The sequence below is a fragment of the Mobula hypostoma genome, chromosome 9 (assembly GCF_963921235.1).
Source record: "Mobula hypostoma chromosome 9, sMobHyp1.1, whole genome shotgun sequence".
Lineage (NCBI taxonomy): Eukaryota > Metazoa > Chordata > Chondrichthyes > Myliobatiformes > Myliobatidae > Mobula > Mobula hypostoma.
The window spans coordinates 14123224-14144813 of record NC_086105.1 but is presented as its reverse complement, the minus strand read 5'-3'; the positions used below and the strand labels follow the sequence as shown (position 1 = coordinate 14144813).

Sequence of the window (21590 nt, the reverse complement as noted above, 5' to 3'; positions counted from 1 at the left end):
AATCACTGCTCTCCAAAACAAAAACACTGCTGTTTGTCTCAAGTTTGGAAAAGACCATGTGAATGTTCTACAATGCTTCTGGGACAATGTTTTGTGGACAGATGAGACAAAAGTTTAAATTTTTTGCAGAAATACACATTGCCATGTTTGGAGGAAAATGGGCACTGCACACCAACACTAGAAGTTCATCCCACCTGTGAAGCATGGTGGAAGGAGCATCATGATTTCAGGCCACTTTGCTCCCTCAGGGCCTGGACAGCTTGTAGTCATTGAGGGTACAATGAATTCAAAATTCAAAATTGCATCAAGACCTTTTACTCCTGAAGCTTAACAGAAGTTGAATAATGCAACAAGACAATGATCCAAAAGACAAGAGTAAATCAACTCTTGTCTAAATCGTTTAGACAATGGTTAGAATGGTTTAAAAGAAGAAAATTTGTGTTTTGGAATGGCTGAGTCAAAGTCCTTACCTTAATCCGATACAAATGTTGTGGAAGGACCTAAAGCAAGCAGTTCATGCAAGGAAGCCAACCAACATCCCAGAGCTGAAGCAGTTTTGTCAGGAGGAATGGCCTAAAATTCCTCCAAGCTGATGTGTAAGACTGATCAACCATTACCGAAAACACTTCGATGAAGTTATTAAAGTACAAGGGGGTCACGCCACTTATAAAGGTTCACATACCTTGTCCAACAAATACATGTAACATTGGCGCAAACAGGAGGAAATCTGCAGATGCTGGAAATTCAAGCAACACACACAAAAACTGCTGGTGAACGCAGCAGGCCAGGCAGCATCTGTAGGAAGAGGTACAGGATTGAGGACGGGTCTCAGCCTGAAACGTCGACCATACCTTTTCCTAACGATGCTGCCTGGCCTGCTGTGTTCACCAGCATTTTTTGTGTGTGTTACATGTAACATTGAATCATTTTTCTCAATAAATAAATGAACAAGTAAAATGTATCTTGTGTTATTTATTTAATTAGGTTCCCTTTATCTAGTTTTAGGACTTACCTGAAGATCTGATCACATTTTATGTCATATTTATGCAGAAATAGAGAAAATTCTATAGTGTTCACAACCTTTCTAGCACCACAGTATCACTCCTTCCACAGCAAGAGAGGAGTCAACAGTTGCTATTTCGATGTTATGCACAGATGAATGAGAATCTGGTCACCCTGTAACATAGTAGGTTATTGGAAAATGGACTGAAACCCTTGTTGTTTTACTGAACAGGTACTCGAAGTACTCTCGAATGGGAATGGGATGTGGAATTAAAATGTGTGGCCACTGGGAGATCCTGCTTTCTCTGGCGGACAGAGCGTAGATGTTCAGCAAAGCGGTCTCCCAGTCTGCGTTGGGTCTCGCCAATATATAAAAGGCCACATCGGGAGCACTGGACGCAGTATACACCCTAGCCGACTCACAGGTGAAGTGTCGCCTCACCTGGAAGGACTGTTTGGGGCCCTGAATGGTGGTAAGGGAGGAAGTGTAAGGGCATGTGTAGCACTTGTTCCGCTTACACGGATAAGTGCCAGCAGGGAGATCAGTGGGGAGGGATGGGGGGGACGAATGGACAAGGGAGTTGTGTAGGGAGCGATCCCTGTGGAATGCAGAGAGAGGTGGGGAGGGAAAGATGTGCTTAGTGGTGGGATCCCGTTGGAGGTGGCGGAAGTTACAGAGAATAATATGTTGGACCCGGAGGCTGGTGGGGTGGTAGGTGTGGACCAGGGGAGCCCTATTCCTAGTAGGGTGGCGGGAGGATGGAGTGAGAGCAGATGTACGTAAAATGGGGCAGATGCGTTTAAGAGCAGAGTTGATAGTGGAGGTAGGGAAGCCCCTTTCTTTAAAAAAGGAAGACATCTCCCTCGTCCTAGAATGAAAAGCCTCATCCTGAGAGCAGATGAGGCGGAGATGGAGGAATTGCGAGAAGGGGATGGCGTTTTTGCAAGAGACAGGGTGAGAAGAGGAATAGTCCAGAAAGCTGTGAGAGTCAGTAGGCTTATAGTAGACATCAGTCTACTTTATATGATGTCAGTTTGTCAGTGAGTTTTCTTAGATTCTCAGACACAATATAGGGACTTTGAGCTAGCATCTCATTTCCCTTGTGATTGAACAGAGCTGATTTAAAGTATCACTATGTGGCAAATCCTTCAATCCTCCAAAACAATCAGCAGGCAGTGTTTAAATGGAAAAAAAATGTGTTTTAGTACGATTATGCTGAGTCCATGGAAATTAATATGAAACAAAGTGCAGTTGCTAGAAATGTGAAAGTGAGTAAGGCATAAAAAGTACACAAGATATTTGTCCTGACGAGGGGTCTCGGTCCGAAACGTCAGCTGTACCTCTTCCTAGAAATGCTGCCTGGCCTGCTGCGTTCACCAGCAACTTTTATGTGTGTTACAAGATATTTATTTTGTATTCTTTGCCATGGCTAGTTTTTTAAAAAAAAAGTGAGCTCATATTGGGGGAGTATAAAACACTAATTAGGCCACAATTAAAATAATGCATCTAATTTTGGTCATTACATTGCAAGAAAGACAGGCTGGTGAGCCTAACTTCATACGTAGGGATGTTACTGATGGGAATTCTGAGGAACAAGATCTTCCATCACCGGGATCATCAAGACATGACCAGGAATAGTCAACCGTGCTTTGTGCATGGGTGGTCATGTCTGACAAATCTTTTGGAGTTTTTAAAAGAAGCACCTAAGAGGGTAGATAGAGATAGGGCAGTGGATGCTGTTTATATGGACTTTAGTAAAGCCTTTGACAATGGCAGGCTGATCTGCAAGGTTAGATTGCATAGGATTCAAGGAGGGCTAGACAGGTGGATTTAGAAATGGCTCGATCATAGAAAGCAGAGGGTGATGGTTGAAAGTCGATTCTCCATCTGTGATTAGTGTGGTGCACCAGGGTCAGTGTTGGGACCTATTGTTCATTATGTATGTGAATGATTTGTATGTGAATGAACAGGGCATAATTAGCAAGTTTGTCGATGACGCTAAATTGGGGAGTCGTTATTTAGTGAAGCAGGTTACAATGAATTACAAAGAGATCTAGATCAGTTAGGGAATTAGTCTGAAGCAAATGAATTTTCAACTTAGATATGTGTGAGGTGATCCATTTTGAACAGTCAACACAGGGTAGGATCTAAGTACTGAATGGCGGGACAGCGATGGGTGCTGTGGAACAGAAGGAGCCAGGACTACAAGGGCACAGTTCAGTGAAAATAGCCGTGAAAGCAGAGAGGCTGGTGAAGAAGGTGTTTAGCAGCTGGTATTCAACAGTCAGGGCACTGAGTTTAGCAGTGGGGACATTATGTTGCAGTTATCTAGTTGGTAAGACCACACTTGTGGGGTTATTTGCTCAGTTTTGGTCACCATGTTATAGGAAAAGCATTATCAAGATTTATGAGGATGCTGTCTTGACTATAGGGTCTGAGTTATAGGGAGAGTTTGGCCACGCTGGATCCATACTCCTTAGAGCACTGAAAACGAGGGCTGACCTCATAGAAGTTCATAAAATCATGAGAGATACTATATGTATAAGGTGGATAGTCATAGTCTCCCTTTTTTAAAAATCTTTTTATTAATTTTCAAGTTCATAAACATAATAACAATAGTGATACAAAGAGATTGGAATTACCTCCTTGTTAATAAACATACAAAAAAGACTACAAATCGTACAAGTGTAATAGATTTCAAAACTCTTGATATAGTTAATCATAAAGAAAATAGAAATAGAAAGAAAAGGATATTACAAAGAAAAACCCCAAAAAACAAAAAAACCTAAAAAAAATAGAACTAATGGCTAAACCCAAAAAAAGCAAACACAACAAAACAAGGCTGAACCAATATACTAGATCGAATACATTCATTAATGTCGTCAACTCCGCTCCTCTATTCATATAATCTAAGTTAATAAAAAGGATTTGGAAAAGGTCAAAGTACGTCATAAGAAAATGTTGAATAAATGGCTTCCAAGTCTCTTCAAATTTAACCAAAGGATCAAAAATGACACTTCTGATTTTTTCTAAATTTAAACATGATATAGTTTGGGAAAACCATTGAAATATAGTAGGGGGGTTGGTCTCTTTCCAATTCAATAAAATGGATCTTCTGGCCATTAATGTAACAAATGCGACCATCCAACAGGCTGAAGAGGATAAAGATCTATGTTCCATCACTGGCAAACCAAAAATTGCCATAATAGGATGGGGTTGTAAATCAAAACGCAAAACTGTTGGAATAATATCAAAAATATCTTTCCAAAATTTTTCCAAGGGAGGGCAGGACCAGAACATATGAGTCAAAGAAGCATAGTCTTTTTCCCCAGGGTTGGGCAGATACAAGAGGGGAGATATTTAATAGCAATCTGAAAGTACTACTTTACTCAGACTATGAAGTAACTTCCTCTTTTGAAAGTTACTTCATAGTACAGTACAGTCTAACAACTTTCAACATTATCCAAGGACTCTGATGGAATAAGACTGTTTGTGAGTACCTGAAGTGAGCTGCCAAAGGAAGTGGTCGAGGAAGGGGCAGTTGCAACACTGAGGCATTTGGATAGGTATCTGGAGGGTTATGGGCCAAATGTGGGCGACTGGGCATAGCAGGGACAATGCTATGGTTGGCAAGGAATAGTTGGGCCAAAGGGTCTGTTTTTGTGCTGTATTATTCTATGACTCTATTAAGATGTAATAGCAGCAGAGAATTTTCAGTGAAGGATTTGCTAGGAGATTTGCAAGGCTGTGGTTACTTACTTTGAACACAGGATGTTGAGAGAAGATTTAATTAGTGTAAGGTTCAGGGAAATTAAAACAAAGAAAGATGGTAGAGGATTACAGAGAGAAGTTTTATTTACATCAAAAGCAAGGCTAGATTCTTGAACTCTCTCCCTGAATAAGTAGGAGACATAGAAAATTTTAACAGAGTTCTAAAAAAAAATTGAGCTTTTAATTTGAAAAACACAATAGCTTTTTTTTCCCCTTAGAGTGGACATTATGGAAAATGGGCTTTATAAAAGCTTGGTCATGAAGAAATACAAATTTTCTTCAGTTAACCATTTGCTGATGTGGCAGGAAGTACTTGCACTTTTAAAAACCGTGCAATGATGATCTCCAATAACGGGAGTCTACCAATATCCCAGCAACATTTAGTGAAAGTACCCTCTCTGAATATACTTTCATCCTCTTCGTGGAGATCACAATTGACTAGATACTCAGCTGGCCCAGTCACGTATTAACAATAGTTCAATTCCTAATTCCCAATCTCTCCCCATTACTGCACATCAGGAGTTTGATGGAATAATATTGCTTGCCTTGATATTTGCAGCTTCAATGCCATGCATACACCTCAGCCACGTCCAGGATAAAGTAATAACAGCGCATTCTCCATCTTAAGTAATCATGTTTAGCAACCGTGTCCTTGGCTGAAATCTGTATTTTTCAGAACATATGGCAACAATTCAGGAAAGCTTCTTTGAAAACATTTTCCCCGTGCAAAACAGGAGGACAAGGTGGCAGATGTGTGAGAATACAATTAACATCAAGTTTCACATCACCAAGACTTGGAATTATTGACATGGTAGAAGAACCTATTTATCAAATTTGTCTGTAGAGTAGTGCTTAGCATGACATTTTACAGTACCAGTGATGCAGTTTCAATTCCCACCACTGCCAGTAAGGAGTTTGTACATTCTGCCCATGACCATGTGAGTTTCTTTCGGGTGATTTGGTTTCCTCCCACAGTACAAAGACACACTGGTTGGTAGGTTAAATTATCATTGTATATTGTCCTGTGATTATCTAGGATTAAATCAGGGGATTGGTGGGCGGTACGGCCCAAAGGCTGGAAGGGCTTATCCGGCGCGGTATCTCAATAAAAATAAATAAGCCTCACCAACTTTTCAACTTACAAATCTCTTTGAAAGTTGTTTCATCCATCCTTACAGACTAACAACTTTTGACATAAGCTAAACCCTCCTTTTTCCTCTGGTGCGTTAGCCAACAACTTTAAATCTACATCTTGAGGTTAACATTTACACACAGCAGCTTTGCCAATAATGCCCGCAAACAAAGGTGTTGTTCAGTATCACTCTTCTTATGACCATACTTGTGTTTTGTCAGTGAACAATGACATATCTGCTACCAGTGAGGACAGACTGATCAAAATATTACTTATTGAGTGAATTAATGCGGAATTTAAAATTTCCATTGAGTTGGCAGTTGAATTTTTCAGGCACACTTTTTTTTTATAAATAGCTCCATTAAAATTCTTCAATGTTATGAATTCATTGTTAAATTTATGCAATGAGTACAAGTAGTTTCCAAGTTATCTATAATTATTGTAATGCCATATTCCAGACAGTAGTGAGTGTCAACAGTTTTCTCATCATTTGCTTCTGCCAGCCAGTCCCATTGGTCTTGACTTTGTGCTAAACACACTTGGCTCAGTTTTCAGTGCCTTGATTGTTTGCTGCTATTGTTGCCATAGCCTTCCTCTGGATTACTGACCTATAAAGGAGATCTACAACATATGTCAAGCCATTTCTTTCTTATCCTTGTACACTTTTGACAAGGTAATTCAGAACAAATGAAAATTGCATTGGGAAGGCTTGTCAGCAGCATGTGAAGAAGAATATTCCATTTCTAATTTGTTGATTACTTGCTCAGTGAGAGCTTGTGACCTGAGGTAGATAATGAACAAGATAAATTCAAGGCAATGCAAATCTGTCTTCTTAAATTTAAAGTTAATTCTGTCTATGACTCTTGGCAAAATTAATTGATGAGATTTTCAATAACTGCTTTGCAGAAGTTACAGAAATATCTGAAATACAAGCAGAAAAGGCTGAAGTATTCAGTAGACTACCAACATTTTCTGCTTTTTATTTCTAGCATTTGAATTTTTTTTTAAACTTTTCAATTACATAATTATCTGTTAGTTGAAGGAGTAATTGTAAGCACTTTTTTTTTATTACTAAGACCATCAGGAGGTATGGTTGTTGTAGTGGAGCCACTGGGGTCGAGTCAGGAACGTTCACGCCCTGACCCTGTTAATCTGAAAGGAGATCAATCCTGACATTACGCTCCAGATCAAGTGATCCAGTGTGTGGTAAAAGGATAAACCCTCGGCCCACTGGAAATCATGAAAATCATTAGCCACGACATCGAAGGCTTCAGCCACAGTAAAGCAGAAATCCTGGCAAACTTAAAACCGGACATCTTGTGCATACAAGAAACTCATAGGCTGAACAACCAACCCTATGTGCCAGGAATGCACTTGGCTATTGACACCCCTAGCCAAACTTATGGAAGTGCAATATTTGTTTAAGATAAATCTATAGTAATGAGCACAGCAAACATCCAAGCTCGCTCAATGGAACTTCTGAAAGTTGAAACAAAACGCATAGATATCATCTCGGTCTACAAACCCCCTAATGAACCATTCATGTGGCCACCTAACCTAGATCTCCAGGACAAAATGTACCTCATTACTGGTGACTTTGATAGCCATAGCACCAACTGGGAATACGAAGATGATGATGCAAATGGAGAAAAGTTGTATCAGGGCTCTAAACAACAGCCTTGAGCTACTATACGAGTCAAAAGACACCCCTACCTTCATAAGTGCCAGATGAAGAAAAGGATACAACCCAGACCTTGCCTTTGTTACCTCGATAAGCTCCAACCTCTTCACACGAACAGTCCTCCAACATATACCCAAATCCCAACATCGTCCAGTCCAGGTAGAATCCCTTCCAGTTCTGAGACCTGTACCATAAAAGTACCTACCAAGATTTAACCTGAGAAAAGCGAATTGGGCATCTTTCACAGAATCCCTTGATCAACTTATCGATACCATACAACCAGAACCTGATCGTTATGATGAATTTGTCCGACTAATCTGGAAAGTAGTGCAGTAGAACATACCTGGAGGCTGCAGAACCAAATATATTCAGGGATCGACTAGTGATATCAAGCAAAGTTATGACGATTATGTCAACTTATATGACCAAGACCCATTTGGTCAAGACACAATTGAACTGGGAGAGTCAGTTCTGTCCCTACTGAGACAAGAGAGACAACAGTGTTGGCAGGAACTGCGATAAAACACAGACGTGACCAAGAACAGTAAGAAGGCTTAGGCAACTGTTCGGAAACTCAACTCAGACATTAGACCACCACAGAGAATTGCTGCCGTAACTAACACCCAATCAGGTTGCCACCAACTAATACTAAATGGCCGACCAATTAACAAGGAATAGAGGCAAAAGAAAAAGCAACATGAGGAGATGGAGTCAGCTCTCTCAAACGAGAATAACAACTTTCCACCTCTCACTCTAGAAGAAATAAAGGATGACGTATCACAGCTAAAATCCAACAAAGCTGCTGGTATAGATGGGATTCTTAATGAATTCCTTAAATATCTTGGACCTAAAACACTCTACTGGCTTCTGTCCCTTTTTAATTTTGCCTAAGATCATTAAAAATACCTAAAAAGTGGAGAAGAGCCAAAGTTGTTGCTCTCCTAAAACCCAGTAAAGATCCCAACATTCCTAAAAATTACAGACCGATTTCCTTGCTCTGCACCTTCCATAAACTCTACGAGAGACTCATACTGAAAAGAATATCCCCCTTAGGCGAAGATCTTCTAACACCAGACCGAGCCGGGTTCAGGCCAGGCTGCTCTTGCTGCGGTCAAGTCCTGAACTTAATCCAGTATATTGAGGATGGCTTTGAAATGCGACAAATTACAAGGGCAGTATTCGTTGACTTAACAGCAGCATACGACACTGTGAATCACGGACACCTTCTACTGAAATTATCTAAAATGTTAAAAAAAGAAACCACAGTCAGTGTAATAAGAAGCCTCCTAGAAAATAGCAAATTTTATGTAGAAATTAATGGAATTAAGAGTAGGTGGTGTCCACAAAAGAATGGACTACCACAGGGATCAGTCCTGGCACCTCTACAATTTAATGTTTACAGAAACGACCAACCAACCTTTCCTAACACATGCAGGTTTACCTATGCAGACGACCTATGCACAGCAACACAAGCTAACTCCTTCCAAGAAGTTGAAGTACAACTTACAGCATTCCTTGAAGCAAAGAAGCACTATTACGAAAAATGGTCTCGAAACCCAAATCCATCAAAAACTCAAGTGTGTGCATTCCACCTGAGGAATTGAGAAGCAGCTCGGAAACTCAAGATCTCCTGGTGTGGGAAGGAGCTCGAACACCATCCGACCCAATTTACCTGGGCATGACACTGGATAGGATGTTCTCATTTGCCACCCACATCCAAAAATTCCAAGGGAAAGTTGGCTCTCGCAATTCTCTCTTGAAAAAATTAGCAAGCACGAAATGGGGAGCTAATGTTCACACACTTAGATCAACTGTCCTAGCACTCTGCTATGCACCTGCAGAACACTGTGCACCTGTGTGGGGCAGATCAGCCCATGCGAAGAAAATAGACCCGTTGCTTAACGAAGCCTGCCAAATAATCACTGGCACACTGTGTCCCACACCCACTAACATCACTTACAGACTTGCAGGCATTGCTCCCCCAGAGATCTGAAGAGACACTACAACAAAAATTGAAAAAGGTAAACAGAACTCGGATCCACGGCACCCACTACATCATCATGTGCCAGTTTCCAACTGCCTAAAATTGAGGAAAAGCTTTACTACAGTGGAGGAACTACCACACGGAACATCCCCCCAAACATACAGGATTGGCAACAAACAGAAGCCAGAACCCCACCAAACATTACAGTGCAAGACCCTGTGGAAATGTTGCCAGACTGGGCACTGCTTGACAGACGGAAGTGGTGCACTCTCAACAGAGCGAGAGCAGGAGTTTGTGGGACGGGAGACAATATGGTGAAGTGGGATTTAGAGACCAGCGAATCCTGTGAGTGTGGCGAAAGGCTGCAGAACATTGAACATGTTCTGCGCAACTGCCCACTCTCACCTGATTTAGCTGATACTGACCTGCTCAACATCAACCAAACAACACTAGAGTGGCTGGCTGTCTAGTGTGGCAAGCTATGATGATGAGTGGAACCACTGCCACTCAAAAGTAATTAGTATGAAGGGATCGATAGTTCCTGCAGGTCTGCCCAAATCCGGTCAAGAAGGTTACTTGAGACTTTCCTTAAGGAGATTATACTGTATATGTGGGATTCTGAGAATACCACTGAGTATTCTGAAAAGATGGTCCCCTCAGCTTGTGTAACTATTATGTACCATATCACAAAACACTCAGAAATTGGGAAAAAATTTAAATACATTTGATCCAATTGTGATAGAATAAGATCTAAAATGCATGCTTGTGATAATCTCACTTGTTGCAAGTATACATAATTAATTGTTGGCCTTTCTTCAAAAGTTCAATATAACACAGCCCTTTTCATTTCATAACTTGTTACTGACCATGCTTTTAAACACAGTTAGAGTTCCTGACAATTAAAATCCATATTGTTTTTTAAACACAAAACCATTAAATATTTATCAAACTCATTTTCTTCAATTTTTCATTTTTCTGTACTAATAATATGAGAATGTGATACGTTTGTCTTGCAAATATTTGCTTTTTGCAGCCAATGTTATTCTTGAATTTTAAGTAAATGGTATAATTTTCAGGGGGATGCAAGAATAGAAGAGCTTGTAAGTGAAACCATACAAGTGATTGAAGGTGTAAGGGCAAGCAGAATGCAAAACTTGTAACATTATGTTAAAGGCTTCCGTTAGTCTTGCAAGACCATAGATCTGCGCCTGGAAAGTCTTCACTCTCCAGGGCGCAGTCCAGGGCGAGGTTGTATGGAAGACCAGCAGTTGCCTATGCTGCAAGTCTCCCCTCTCCACGACACCGATGTTGTCCAAGGGAAGGGCAAGGGCCGATACAGCTTGGCGCCAGTGTCGTTGCAGAGCACTCTGTGGTTAAGTGCCTTGCTCAAGGACACAACATGAGGCCTCGGCTGGGGCTCAAAATCATGACCTTCAGATCACTAGTCGAATGCCTTAACCACTTGGCCACGTGCCCACACTAAACATTATGTATTTCTTAGCTTTATGTATAAGACATCGAATAAAAAAAGAACAAAACTATTTATCTTCCATTAAACATTTTTAGCCCATGCATGGTTAGTTCTAAGCACTTGCTGTAGGATCTTAGAATGGGAGCAGAGAAGTGATTAGAGAAGGAATCAGGAATATCAAACATTGGTTACCACAAAATACTTGGTAAACTGGCACTGTTTCCTTGACCAAGAATCACAGTCCCTTCAACCAACTGCTCCACACAGATCAACAAGCACTGGGTCACACACATCTGACACTGACCCTGTTTTGTTCTTAACCCATTATCTCCCCAAATGCTACCAGTAACCTGCACTCAAGGGACAATTTACACTGGCCAACCTGGGCATCTTTGGAATGTGGAACGAAACTCGTGCAGTCTCACAGAAAGTGTGCAAACTCTGCCCTGACAGCAGTGGAGGGCAGGGTGAGCCCGGTTAACTAGAGTTGTGAGACTGAGGGCACATTCTACAGACTGTTCAGCGTTAAGGATTTCATGCAGGTCAGAGAATCTGGCAGTATGGTTAGTGACCAGAGTTTAGCTACTGGGAAAAGAACTAGCGATCACACGAGGAAACATCTTCTGTAGGTGTCACATTCTAGAATAAATTACTTGAAAGGCTGATGGAAACATTCAATATTACTTTCAAAAGGGAACTGGAGAAATGTCTGAAAGCAAAAATCTTGCAGAGCTCTGGGAACCAATTCAGGACTGTGACTAAATTGGATAATTTTACCCAAGTTCCCTAGGCCAGGATGGACCATGACGACCTCTTGTCCTTGATCATTCGGTGCCTAAATAAAATGAGAGCCTGTGGTCCCAGCTGGAAGGGAAGCTAAAACAGCAGCTTCAGAGAGCAAACAATTCAAAATACATTTCCTCTCGATTACTAAATGAGGACTTAAATTTCCTTTTGTTTTCCAATTACTTATATTCTCCAGAGGGCCTAATCTATTTCCTTGAAACGGCAAGCTATCCGCTACCTTTCTCTAACACAACCAGAATGTGCCTCACGTAATCATCGTCGTTTCAAAACAACTTGATTAAAAAATAATCCTGACCTGACTAATTGAAATTGGATTCATGAGGAAGGGCGAATATGATTTGCCATTCAACTGAGGGAGGCGAACTTTCTAAGGGACCTCGACACCATCGAGTCCCCAATTTGTCTCGGTGCTAGGAGCGAACAAACCGAGCCTCAGCCGTGGCCAGGTCACGGCGTACTGGTGTTTCTTGAAGACTTTGTCGCTCACCATCAGCCAGTCACATTTCCTGACCGTGAGGGAGAATTATCTTAAATCTGCATCCCCGCTCTGCTTTCAGATCCAGCAGCGGGAAGGGGGTGGGGAAGGAACCGGCCGTACAAGAAGAATATATTTCAAAATAATATAACCCATCGTGGATTCCTAATCCTTCACCGAAAGCATTTATCAGTAAAATCCTCCCCACTGTGGTCCACCAGCTGTAAAGTAAGAATCCTATTTTTTCTCCTCATTAGCACTTCAAACTACCAATCCCACCATAGATAAATATAATGCGGATGTAAAAAGCACTAAAGAGAGTTTTGGTGAGAAACAGTTCGGACTTTCGCTTACCTCTTTCCAGTGTAAGCGGCTGCAGTGTTGTCGCCATGTCTGCAGCAGCCTCGGGGAAGGAGGAGCGCATTCAGCGGCGAGGGTTAGAAAGGCTGGAGTGACGCTGCTCACACATCAGCTTAGAAGAAGCAAGCGGCAAACACACACCAGCAGAAATCACCCTGGGTTCCTGGTGCAAGTCGCTCGGCAAGTAGGTACACTCGTTAGGGATTGATGAACAGCTCTATAGCCACTCAACGACATGCATACCTGTCCAAATTTCCCACGTTACCCAGAATGTCACCCGTAGTTTGTCACCTCTGAGGAGTTTGTGACTGTTCGCAGAATTGAGAAACTGGAGCGCAGCCATTACATCAGAAATTAATTCTCGGGTGGTGAAACTCCGGAGGATGATAGAGCCTAGATCATTACAGTCATACAGCACGGAAACAGGCCGTTCGGCCCAACTCTTTCATGTTGACCCCAGTGAGCCAGTCCCATCTACCCGCGTTCGATCCAAAGCTCTCTAAATCTTTCCTATCCATGCACCTATCTAGATATCTGTTAAAAACTTGGGGGTGTTTAAAAGAGCAGATAATTATTTCTTTGAAACCCGGGAGGTTGAATTAACTGGTCCTGAAGGGCAAGTCGACCATGATCATAGTGAGTGGTGGGTCTGGCTTGACGGGGCAGATGGATTACTTTTACTGTTCTTTCAGAAGCTATTTCATCAATAATAGAAAGTTCACTTTTATATCTAAAAATGATCATACTTGGAGGAAAATGGGGGCAACTGCCTTCTCAGAATTGTGGATTATGTTTGGCACGCCTGCCAAACATAATTTCAAGTTCCTGTGTGTCAATATCTCTAAGGACCTAACCTGTACGCATACTGATGTAGCTATAAAGAAGGCATGGCAGAGTCTGAATTTCGTTAGAAGTTTGAGGAGATTTGGTATGTCACCAAAAACACTCGCAAATTTCTACAGATGTACTGCGAGGAGCACTCCAACCGGCCGCATCACTCTCTGGTATGGAGGGAGTGGGGAGAAGACTACTGCACAGGATTGAAATAAACTGCAGAGAGTTGTAAACTCAGTCAGCTCCATCATGGGCACTAGCCTCCCTAGTATTCAGGACATCTTCAAGAAGCGATGTCTCGAAAAGACGGCGTCCATCATTAAGGACCCCCTTCTCATTGCCCTCTTCTCATTGCTACCATTAGGAAGGAGGTACAGAAGCCCGAAGGCACACGCTCAGCAGTTTCTTCCCCACTGCCATCCGATTTCCGAATGGACACTGAACCCACGAACACTACCTCACTACCTTTTTTTTGCAGCAATTTAATATAAATAAACTGTCATTCAGTTTTTTCTCCATTATAGTATTATATATTGCATTGTATTGCTGTGGCAAAGTGAACAAATTTCACAACCAATGCTGGTGATATTAAATCTGTCTGATTCATTCTGAATGACCAGCCTGACTGTTTATTCAGAAGTCTATTGCAGTTCTGCATGTACTTGCCACAATGGGAGGGTTGTTTTCATCACTATTGAAAGACAAAGAAAGTGGCAGATCTAACAAATATATTTGTGAAACTGTGCTTTTAAATGTACTTGGCAAGTGGGTTTCCTAGCAACTTTACGATTTGTGTTTAATTGTGCTCTAGTTTACCATTTGTCTGAAGGTATTTTATGTAACTCTACGTATTTATAGCCACTTCTTTCCAGCATTCTTTGAACCACTTCAATCCATTTCATGCCATATCCAAGATCATTTCAATCAAATGATTTACAATGTAGCTTTGAATAATGATAGTGAGGCATTGTTCCCTTACAGCAGGAGTTCCCAACCTGAGCTCCACAGACCCCTGGGAACCCCTACTTTACAGCAACATGTGAGGGAGTTGGAGGTCAGATTAGAGTTTATGGACAGGGATGTGGGTGAATTAAAGGTTAGATTATGGTTTGGGCACAGAGATGGGGGGAGTTAGAGGTCATATTATGGTTTGTGGACAGAGATGGGGGAGATAGAGGTCAGATTATGGTTTAGGGACAAGGACAGGGGAAGTTAGAGGTCAGATTATGGTTTGGGGAAAGGGATGGGGGGAGCTAGAAGTCAGATTATGGTTTGGAGACGGATGTGGGGGATTTAGAGGTCAGATTATGGTTTAGGGACGGGGATGTGGGGGGGTCCAGGCCTCTGCTTCATGTACGAAAGCCGGCGACGTGGTGAGCTCAGGCTGAGGGTCTGGACTCTGGATATCCTTTGTTACATATTCAAATTGCTGGCGACACTTAACGCAAATAGCATATTTCACATATAAATAAATAAATTATATGTATTTGTTTATACACGTAATTAATAAATGAATCCATAATGTTTCATTGGCTCCCAGCTATATCTCATCATTGCAGAATGGTGTGCACAACATTGGTCCTCACAAGATGAACACAGGCTCTTCCTCCAATAACTTTTACACACTGTAAAGGCGTATACACACAAATGAGTATTAGAGGAAGTAAAAACAGAAAGTGCTGGAAACTTGCAGCAGCTCAGCCAGCAGTCTGTGGGGTAAAAAAAACTCAAGAGTTAGAAAGTTCCTGATCAATGACCTGTTAACAGAATCTTCATTCTGTCTGGTGACCTCAGCTTGGTGCAGAGGAAGTACCGGAAGTCCTTCCCAGAAAGGAGAAACACATCAACAGTTTGCAGATATTATGGAATACTGTTGTAAATCCTTTTATTTTGTGGGAATTGTACTAAGTAACCAGAAGACTTCAAAGGCCCCTTTCAAACTGCAGCATCTGCTGATTGACAGCAGACACTGGATTAAGAATTTGTGGGACATAATGTAGTCCTGGCAATACTTCTTCACTGCTTAATTGAAACAAATGTGCAGTATAATGTGTGAACAAGTAGGTCTGTAGTGGATACATATACACTGCAATAACAATAAAGCAAATCATAATGCAATAGGTAAGCCTCAGCTAAGTGCGCATGAAATCTTTTTGCTTTATGATGTGTTTCATCAGGGTGAAGCCTTGGAACACAGCCATATAATCCTGTTAATTTGTTCCTGGCAGCATATACCTCCCATTAACCTTGGTTGGCTATTTATCTTATTCCTTGGTGTAGAGGTGTTGTTTTATGTGGCCCAAGTATGTGGTTGTCATTACTGGAAAAAGCCAGGAGAGGAAACAAATACAATTTCCTTGGCTCATCAATTTGGAAATAAGCATCTGTTCCTATTGATATGAAAGTGAAACATGTTAAAGATGATCAGTAAATCAGACAGTCCTGTTGAAAATGAAATGGTTAATCAGATGCCCTGAAGTGGATGAACAGTCTGATAAAATGTTGTTGACCTGAAACCAATGTTGTTTCTTTCTCTATGCATGCTGTCCCTTCTGAGTATTTGCTTCGTTTTCATTTCACATTTCCAGCAACTACTGTTTTTGTTTGCTTTCCTCTTCCCAGTGTTAATTGGCTAATGTTTGAGTTCAGAACTAGTTCAGAATCAGAATCAGATTTAATATCACCGGCCTATATTGTAAAATCTGTTAACTTTGTGGCTGCAGTACAATGCAATTAAGGATAAATACTGAAAAAAAAACTGTTGCAGTAAGTATATATGTACGTATTAAATAGTTAAATTAAGATAAGGAGTGTAAAAAACAGAAATTTAAATAAGTAGTGAGGTAGTGTTCATGGGTTGAATGCCCATTCAGAAATCAGATTGCAGAGGGGAAGAAGCTGTTCCTGAATCAATGAGTACCTTCAGGCTTCTGAATCTTCTTCCTGATGGTAACAATGAGAAGAGGATATGTCCTGTGTGGTCCTTGATGATGGAAGCCACTTTTCTGAGTCATCGCTGCTTGAAGATGCCTTGGAAACCCTGGAGGCTAGTAGCTATGATGGAGCTGACTAATTTTACAACTCTTTGCAGCTTGCTATAATCCTGTGCAGTAACCCTCCTCTCCCACATCAGCTGATGATGCAGCCAGTAAGAACGCTCTCCGCAGTACATACATCTGTATAAGTTTTTGAGTGTTTTAGGTGACAAGCTAAATCTCCTCAAAATGCTGATGAAATATAGCCACTGTCTTGCCTTCTTTATAGCTGCATTGATATGCTGGGACCAGGTTAGATCCTCAGAGATTTTGACGCCCAGGAACTTAAAATTGCTCACTCTCTTCACTTGTAGGAGGATTGGTTTGCGTTCCCTCCTCTTGCCCTTTCTGAAGTCTGCAATCAGCTCTTTGGCCTTACTGACGTTGAGTGCAAGATTGTTGCTGCAACAGCACTCAACGAGCTGGTATATCTCACTCCTGTACAACCCCTTATCACCATCTGAAATTCTGCTAGCAAATTCAACTGCAGTCAATTTGAGTCCCTGAAAAAAAAAGCTCAACTCACACTAGAGATGAGCATTAGGACTGTTATTCTGAGGAACTTTAATGCTGCATTTATCCTTTTGGTAAGATGACGGTGCCTTCGGTTGCAGCAGCCTTTTTGGGTCCAAACAAAGGTGTAATTGTTCACTCTATGTGTCTTTTGAGAAGTTGCAGGGCCCTGCTGGATATTCAGAACATTAAGTGCTGCAGGAGTGTCCTACTGGCGAGTTATTCGGTGGAGATGGACTTGTGGCGTACTGTGTCGCCAGCAGCTACAGCCATCCAAGGATGAAAGCGTCCGAGGCAGTGTGTGGTCCAACAAACAGTGCAAATGATTGTCCTAAATGTCTTTCTTGTGATTGCGAGACCCTGTTAGATACTGGCAATGTTGAATACCGCAAGTCCGGTTCACCGGCTCATTGGAAAGACTGACGCGGGGGAGCTGCGTGAATCAGGCCCTCGTACTACAGGGTCACCTGTTGCAGCCACACAGGTGAAGGAACCATGGGTGACAAGTGAGGTGGAAAATCTAGTCAGGTGGAAGAAGGCAGCATACATGAGGTTTAGGAAGCAAGGATCAGATGGGTATATTGAGGAATATAGGGTAGCAAGAAAGGAGCTTAAGAAGAGGCTGAGAAGAGCAAGAAGGGGGCATGAGAAGGCCTTGGCGAGTAGGATAAAGGAAAACCCCAAGGCATTCTTCAATTATGTGAAGAACAAAAGGATGACAGGAGTGAAGGTAAGACTGATTAGAGATAAAGGTGGGAAGATGTGCCTGGAGCCTGTGGAAGTGAGCAAGGTCCTCAATGAATACTTCTCTTCAGTATTCACCAATGAGAGGGAACTTGATGACGGTGAAGACAATATGAGTGAGGTTGATGTTCTGGAGCATGTTGATATTAAGGGAGAGGAGGTGTTAGAGTTGTTAAAATACATTAGGATCGATAAGTCCCCGGGGCCTGACAGAATATTCCCCAGGCTGCTCCACGAGGCCAGGGAAGAGATTGTTGAGCCTCTGGCTAGAATCTTTATGTCCTTGTTGTCCACGGGAATGGTACCGTAGGATTAGAGGGAGGTGAATGTTGTCCCCTTGTTCAAAAAAGGTGGTAGGGATAGTCCGGGTAATTATAGACCAGTGAGCCTTATGTCTGTAGTGGAAAAGCTGTTGGAAAAGATTCTTAGAGATAGGATCTATTGGCATTTAGAGAATCATGGTCTGATCAGGGACAGTCAGCATGGCTTTGTGAAGGGCAGATCATGTCTAACAAGCCTGATAGAGTTCTTTGAGGAGGTGACCAGGCATATAGATGAGGGTAGTGCAGTGGATGTGATCTACATGGATTTTAGTAAGGCATTTGACAAGGTTCCACACGGTAGGCTTATTCAGAAAGTCAGAAGGCATGGGACCCAGGGAGGTTTGGCCAGGTGGATTCAGAATTGGCTTGCCTGCAGAAGGCAGAGGGTTGTGGTGGAGGGAGTACATTCAGATTGGAGGATTGTGACTAGTGGTGTCCCACAAGGATCTGTTCTGGGACCTCTACTTCTCGTGATTTTTGTTAACGACCTGGATGTGGGGGTAGAAGGGTGGGTTGGCAAATTTGCAGATGACACAAAGTTTGGCGGTGTTGTAGATAGTGTAGAGGATTGTCGAAGATTGCAGAGAGACATTGATAGGATGCAGAAGTGAGCTGAGAAGTAGCAGATGGAGGTCATCCCGGAGAAGTGTGAGGTGGTACACTTTGGAAGGACAAACTCCAAGGCAGAGTACAAAGTAAATGGCAGGATACTTCATAGTGTGGAGGAGCAGAGGGATCTGGGGGTACATGTCCACAGATCCCTGAAAGTTGCCTTACAGGTAGATAGGGTAGTTAAGAAAGCTTATGGGGTGTTAGCTTTCATAAGTCGAGGGACAGAGTTTACGAGTCGTGATGTAGTGATGCAGCTCTATAAAACTCTGGTTAGGCCACACTTGGAGCACTGTGTCCAGTTCTGGTCATGTCACTATAGGAAGGATATGGAAGCATTGGAAAGGGTACAGAGGAGATTTACCAGGATGCTGCCTGGTTTAGAGAGTATGGATTATGATCAGAGATTAAGGGAGCTAGGGCTGTACTCTTTGGAGAGAAGGAGGATGAGAGGGGACATGATAGAGGTGCACAAAATAATAAGAGGAATAGATAAAGTGGATAGCCAGTGCCTCTTCCCCAGGGCACCACTGCTCAATACAAGAGGACATGGCTTTAAGGTAAGGGGTGGGAAGTTCAAGGGGGATATTAGAGGAAGGTTTTTTCTCAGAGAGTGGTTAGTGCGTGGAATGCACTGCCTGAGTCAGTGGTGGAGGCAGATACACTGGTGAAGTTTAAGAGACTACTAGACAGGTATATGGAGGAATTTAAGTTGGGGGTTATATGGGAGGCAGGGTTTGAGGGTTGGCACAACATTGTGGGCTGAAGGGCCTGTAATATGCTGTAGTATTCTATGTTCTATGTTCTATGAGATGCTGGAGCCAGTGTGGGAGAGAGCTGGTGTTGGTGCTGGGATGTGGGCTGGCCTCCAGTATCGCTCAGTGGAAGACAAATTGGATTGCATTTGTCTGCGGCTGCACTAGTGCATGATGAGAATTGCTCATCATCAACCTACAGGGCACAATACTCAGGGACAGTATATATACTGTATATGTGTATTTAATTATTTTTGTGTCAGTATGTTTTTCTGCTACAGAGGCAGAGTGAAACGCCAGGTCCGTCTCAATGGCCAAGCAGGCAGAGCCTGGAAAAGAGGAAACTCAGCTGGCGTGACGTCTGGGAGATGGAGGGATCTCGGCTAAGTTTTGTCATCAGAGCCACTTATGACCTCCTACTCACACCCCAGAACCTGAACCAGTGGTGGGGAGAAGACCCCGCTTGCTCTCTTTGTCAAGCACCTGGATCACTAAGGCACATTTTAACAGGATGCACCCCGAGCCTCACCCAGGGGCGGTACACTTGACGGCATAACCAAGTTCTCAGACAGCTGGCATCAATCTTGGAACAGAGGCGAATCACCACAAATGCTCTCCCACAAACATCGGCAGGAAATGTCCACATTACACGACTTGTTCCAGCAGGCCAACCTCCAGAGCACCATATAACATCAAAAGATGTAAGCATTCTGCAGGTTGCTCGGGATTGGAAAATGGATGTGGACTTGGAAAAAAAGCTTGTGTTTCCCCCAGGCATTGCGGCTACAACACTCCTGCCAGACATGGTCCTGTGGTCCACAACAGCCAAGCTGGAATATGTTGTGGAATTGACAGTCCCATGGGAAGATGGTGTCGAAGAAGCTTATGAGAGGAAAAAGACCAAGTAGTCTGAACTGGCAACTGAAGCTGCCCAGGATGGCAGGAAGACCAAGGTTTTCCCTGTAGAAGTGGGATGCAGGGGATTCGTTGTTAAATCTACGACCAGTCTTTTGAAGAAGATGGGGGTGAGGGGTCACTCCCTCCAGCAAGCAATCAAGTCCTTGTCAAATGCAGCAGAAGAAAGCAGCAATTGGATTTGGATTAAAAGGAAAGACAACAACTGGGCTGCAAGATGAAGACAGGAGGGTATGGAACTGAGGGGGGTGTATCCGGGACGCCAGGTAGCACCGCTGAGCCCTCTGGAGACGTCGTGGGCTTATCAACGAAACGTCAAAGAAGGAGGATGCCCACCTGATGACCCCGATGACGTACCTACACTCCCTCCTTGTCACCACTCCAAACCCACTGCCAACATCGAGAGTGCCGACTTACCATAGAGATTGAAACATCAAGTCCTAGTAGCTCTACTGCGCTGTGTGCTGTGTGTAACTGTTGGTACTGTCTTTGCAACTTGACCCTGAAGGAATGCTATTTCATTTGGCTGTATCCATGTGTAGGGTTGAATGACAATTATACTTGAACTTGTAATGTATTGACAATATTAGCATGTAAGTATGAAATCAATTCAACACATTTAAGACTTGAAAAACAAAAAGAAAAGTGGCTGATGATTTCATATTTGATATCTCCATTAGTGCAAACAAGGTCTTATGCTTGCATTGCTCTAATCAATTTTCCTCCCAAGCATAGCACTGTAATGTCATGATGTAAATTATTATCTAATATCTCTTGGCAAAGCTTAATATCAATGTTAAAGCAGTGCAGAAAAAAAAGAACACGCCTCATTTATCAATTGCATGCTCCCGATGCAGAGGAGATTTCATAAATCATGTTTGTAAAATCATAATGCCAGTATAGTACTGATTCAATCACCACTTGCTTTTCTGCTGGTAATAGGTTATTAAATATACCATCTGATGGTAGTTAGCACTTAATTTGAGTGTAGTGTGAAATATTTAATATATGTCATTTATGCTACAGAAGTGCAAAAATTGTTCTTTATGTAGTTTCAACTTGGTGACAATTGCACAATGCTCTCCACTTAGTATGCTGGGGGAAATTAGAGCAGCTTAAAATGTACAGATCACTGTTTTGACATTTAAATGTACTGTTATGAATTGAAAATTGAGTGT

General features: G+C 42.3%; 1 protein-coding gene across 3 annotated transcripts in view; it reads right to left on the bottom strand.

Moving 5' to 3' along the window:
- The window catches only part of lin7a (lin-7 homolog A (C. elegans)), an 83840-nt gene extending 70979 nt beyond the window's left edge, over positions 1-12861 (bottom strand). The window contains exon 1 of one of the 3 annotated variants that reach the window (XM_063057754.1): positions 12679-12861. In XM_063057754.1, coding sequence (XP_062913824.1) covers positions 12679-12748 — 70 coding nt within the window. In that variant the 5' untranslated portion in view covers positions 12749-12861. The remainder of the gene's footprint in view (positions 1-12678) is intronic. The other 2 variants (XM_063057752.1, XM_063057753.1) reach the window with 2 other exon arrangements.
- Between the last annotated feature and the right edge of the window lie 8729 nt (positions 12862-21590).